This window comes from Mesitornis unicolor, unplaced genomic scaffold (genome assembly GCF_000695765.1).
Source record: "Mesitornis unicolor isolate BGI_N332 unplaced genomic scaffold, ASM69576v1 scaffold35586, whole genome shotgun sequence".
In the NCBI taxonomy this organism is placed as follows: Eukaryota; Metazoa; Chordata; class Aves; order Mesitornithiformes; family Mesitornithidae; genus Mesitornis; species Mesitornis unicolor.
In genome coordinates this window covers 1-2,608 of record NW_010192283.1, presented here as the reverse complement: position 1 = coordinate 2,608, position 2,608 = coordinate 1, and the positions used below count along the sequence as shown (strand labels likewise).

The 2,608-nt window shown below is 62.1% G+C and overlaps 1 protein-coding gene across 1 annotated transcript; it reads right to left on the bottom strand.

The window, feature by feature from the left end:
* Positions 1-34: 34 nt before the first annotated feature.
* Positions 35-2,527, bottom strand: LOC104542650 (retinitis pigmentosa 1-like 1 protein; the record flags this gene model as incomplete). Its single annotated transcript, XM_010187028.1, has 2 exons — positions 422-2,527; positions 35-349 (listed from the first exon to the last, which is right to left on the bottom strand). Coding segments are annotated over exons 1-2 (2,421 nt in total), but the record flags the coding sequence as incomplete, so codon positions are not given.
* Positions 2,528-2,608: the final 81 nt, after the last annotated feature.

The following is a 2,608-nucleotide window of genomic DNA, read 5'->3' as shown; positions in this document are numbered from 1 at the left end:
GTCCCTCGTCACCCCCTGCCCCTAACGACCCCACAGCCCCGGGGGGGCCGGGCTCTGCTTCGGGTGCAGCCGAGCCTTCCTCCAGCCCTGCAGCAACACCCCCAGCATCACCCTCATCCTTTGGCATCTCAGGTTCTTCTGTGGGCATCTCCGTGTCTTCATCACCATCGAACCCCTCGACGTGCCCCTCGTCCTCCGGCACCAGAGATGCTTCTCCGGGAGCTTCCACTTTGTCTTTGCCAGCTTCGGTTGCTTCAACTTTAATTTCTTCAAAGTCCTCGGCGATCTCGGCTTCCTCTGAGCTGGACACCTCTTGGTTGGGAGCAGAAATAATGAAATAGCCTTCCTCCTCCTCCTCCTCCTCCTCCTCCTCTTCCTCCTCCTCAGCACCCTCTGCCAACAGGGCCGCCTCTGTCCCTGCCTCCTCTTCGCGGCTCTCTGTCGCGGTGGGATTTGGTGGCTCGTCCTCTCCTTCATCCTCTGGAGCTATTTGGGATGTGGGAGCCGTGTCTGTGGTCTCCTCGCTCACCAGAGGGTTTTGGTGGGGTGCAACCGCCGCCAACTTCTCCCCCTGGTAGAGGTGCAAGGGTGTGTGGTCGGGCAGCGTGTCCTCCAGCTCCACACTCATCCCTGCTGCCTGCTCCGGCTCTCCTGGTCCCCCAGCATCCTCCTCCACTGCTCCAATGGTCTCCGGTTGTCCCAGCTCTGGGTCTTGCTCATCCTCATCATCCTCATCGCGCGCCTCCCATGGCTGCCCCGTGGTGCTGTCCTCCTCGTGCCCCGGGGCTGGCACCGGTGGCTGCTGCTGGTCCTGCTCCTGGCTCCTGGCATCTCCATCGTCTTCCAGGGTCTCCTCCATCTCCACTGGTGGCTGATGCTCTGTTATCCCATCACTGCCGGCGCCTCCATCGTCCTCCCATGTTTCCTCCATCTCCACCTGTGGCTGCTGCTGGGCCTTCTCATCGCTCCCAGTGTCTCCATCATCTTCCCGGGTCTCCTCTGTCTCTGCCGGTGGCTGCTGCTGGGCAAGCCCATCGCTCCCAGTGTCTCCATCGTCTTTCTGGGTCTCCTCCATCTTCACTGGTGGTTGCTGCTGGGCCATCCCATCACTCCCAGCATCTTCATCATCTTCCTGGGTCTCCTCCATCTTCATTGGTGGTTGTTGCTGGGCCTTCCCATCGCTCCCGGTGTCTCCATCACCTTCCCGGGTCTCCTCCATCTCTGCTGGTGTCGCACCATCTCTCTCCTCATTTTCCAGCCCCCCTGCACTTGTTGGGGTGTCATCCACCCAGCCTGGCTGCTCTGTCCCCAGAGCCCCCTCTGTGTCCCCTGTTGCCACCTCCCACTCCTCTGGATGGGGTTTTTGGCTGCTGGCATCACCTTCCCTGCTCCAGGGCTCCTCTCCCGGCTCCAGCTCCAGTTCCTCCTGCTCTGGTGCCTCTTCCATGGAGTCATTTTCCTGCAGATCCCCAGGCTCCTCTGGGGCTCTGCTCTCCCACCCCAGGGTTTCAGGTCCCACAGCCTCCCCTGCTTGGGGGTCCTCAGCTGCCAGCTCCTCTCCCTTTTCCCCATCACCATCCCATGCTGTGCCTGGGGCCTCCCCTCCCACAGCGTCTTCCTCAGCCCTGGATGAAGGCTCCTCTGCTGGGATGGCCTCGGGGATGCTCGAGGGCTCCTGCCCCAGGCACAGCTCCTGCTCCCTTTCCTCCTCCACAGCCGGATCCGTCTCACAGACGAGCATTTTCTGATGCTCAGACTTTTCCTGCTCTCCCCCAACAAAGTCCTCTTCCCCGTCTCTATCCATGGGGGAATCCATGTGGCTTTCCTCTGGGACAACACCAGCAGCTTCAGCCTCCTCCTGCAGGGACTTCCCTTCTCGCAGACCCTGGGCATCACCGTCCTCCCTGCAAGGACTTAGGGGTCCCCTCCCCTCCTCATCCACTTCCTCCACACTCAGGGTCTCCACTTCATCCTCCCCTCGCTCCGGCTCTTCCCAGCTGGTCCCTGCCTGGCCAAGGCCACCCATGTCCCCTTCCTGGGCAACCACTTCTGGTTCCCTTGGACTCATCACCGCATCCACCTCCTCCTCCCATGCTCCCATCTCTTCCTGATTCACCACAGTGCTTAGGGATGCATCCATGCCACAGGGATATGGTCCCAGCAGGGATGTGGCTTCATCCCGCAGAGTGCTGCTCTCCACACCCAGCCCCTGGACCACAGCTTCCCCAATCCCCTCCTCCACTTCAGGGGCTTCGCCACACTCGGAGGGGTCTCGCCCTTCCTTGTCCTCATCTGCTGGGGCTCCTCCGCAAACCTCTATGGGGAAAATGGGGCTGGGGGCACAGGCGTTTTGGGGGGCCCACGCAGCGCTGAGGATGAGCTCTTCTTTGGGCTCAGCATCATCTTGCATCTCCTTGAGCGCATCCTCCAGCGCCTCACTGACCAGTTGGGCTGGGTACCGCAGGCTGGGCGCTGATGTGGGGGGCTCAGGGGTCTCAGCCGCTGCTCCGGGCTGAGAATGCTCCATCCCCTGGCTCATCTCATCCCCATCTCCCCCCGGCCAAGCGGGACCCTCTCCTCCCGGACTCCCCAGCTCCGGCGGTGTGGG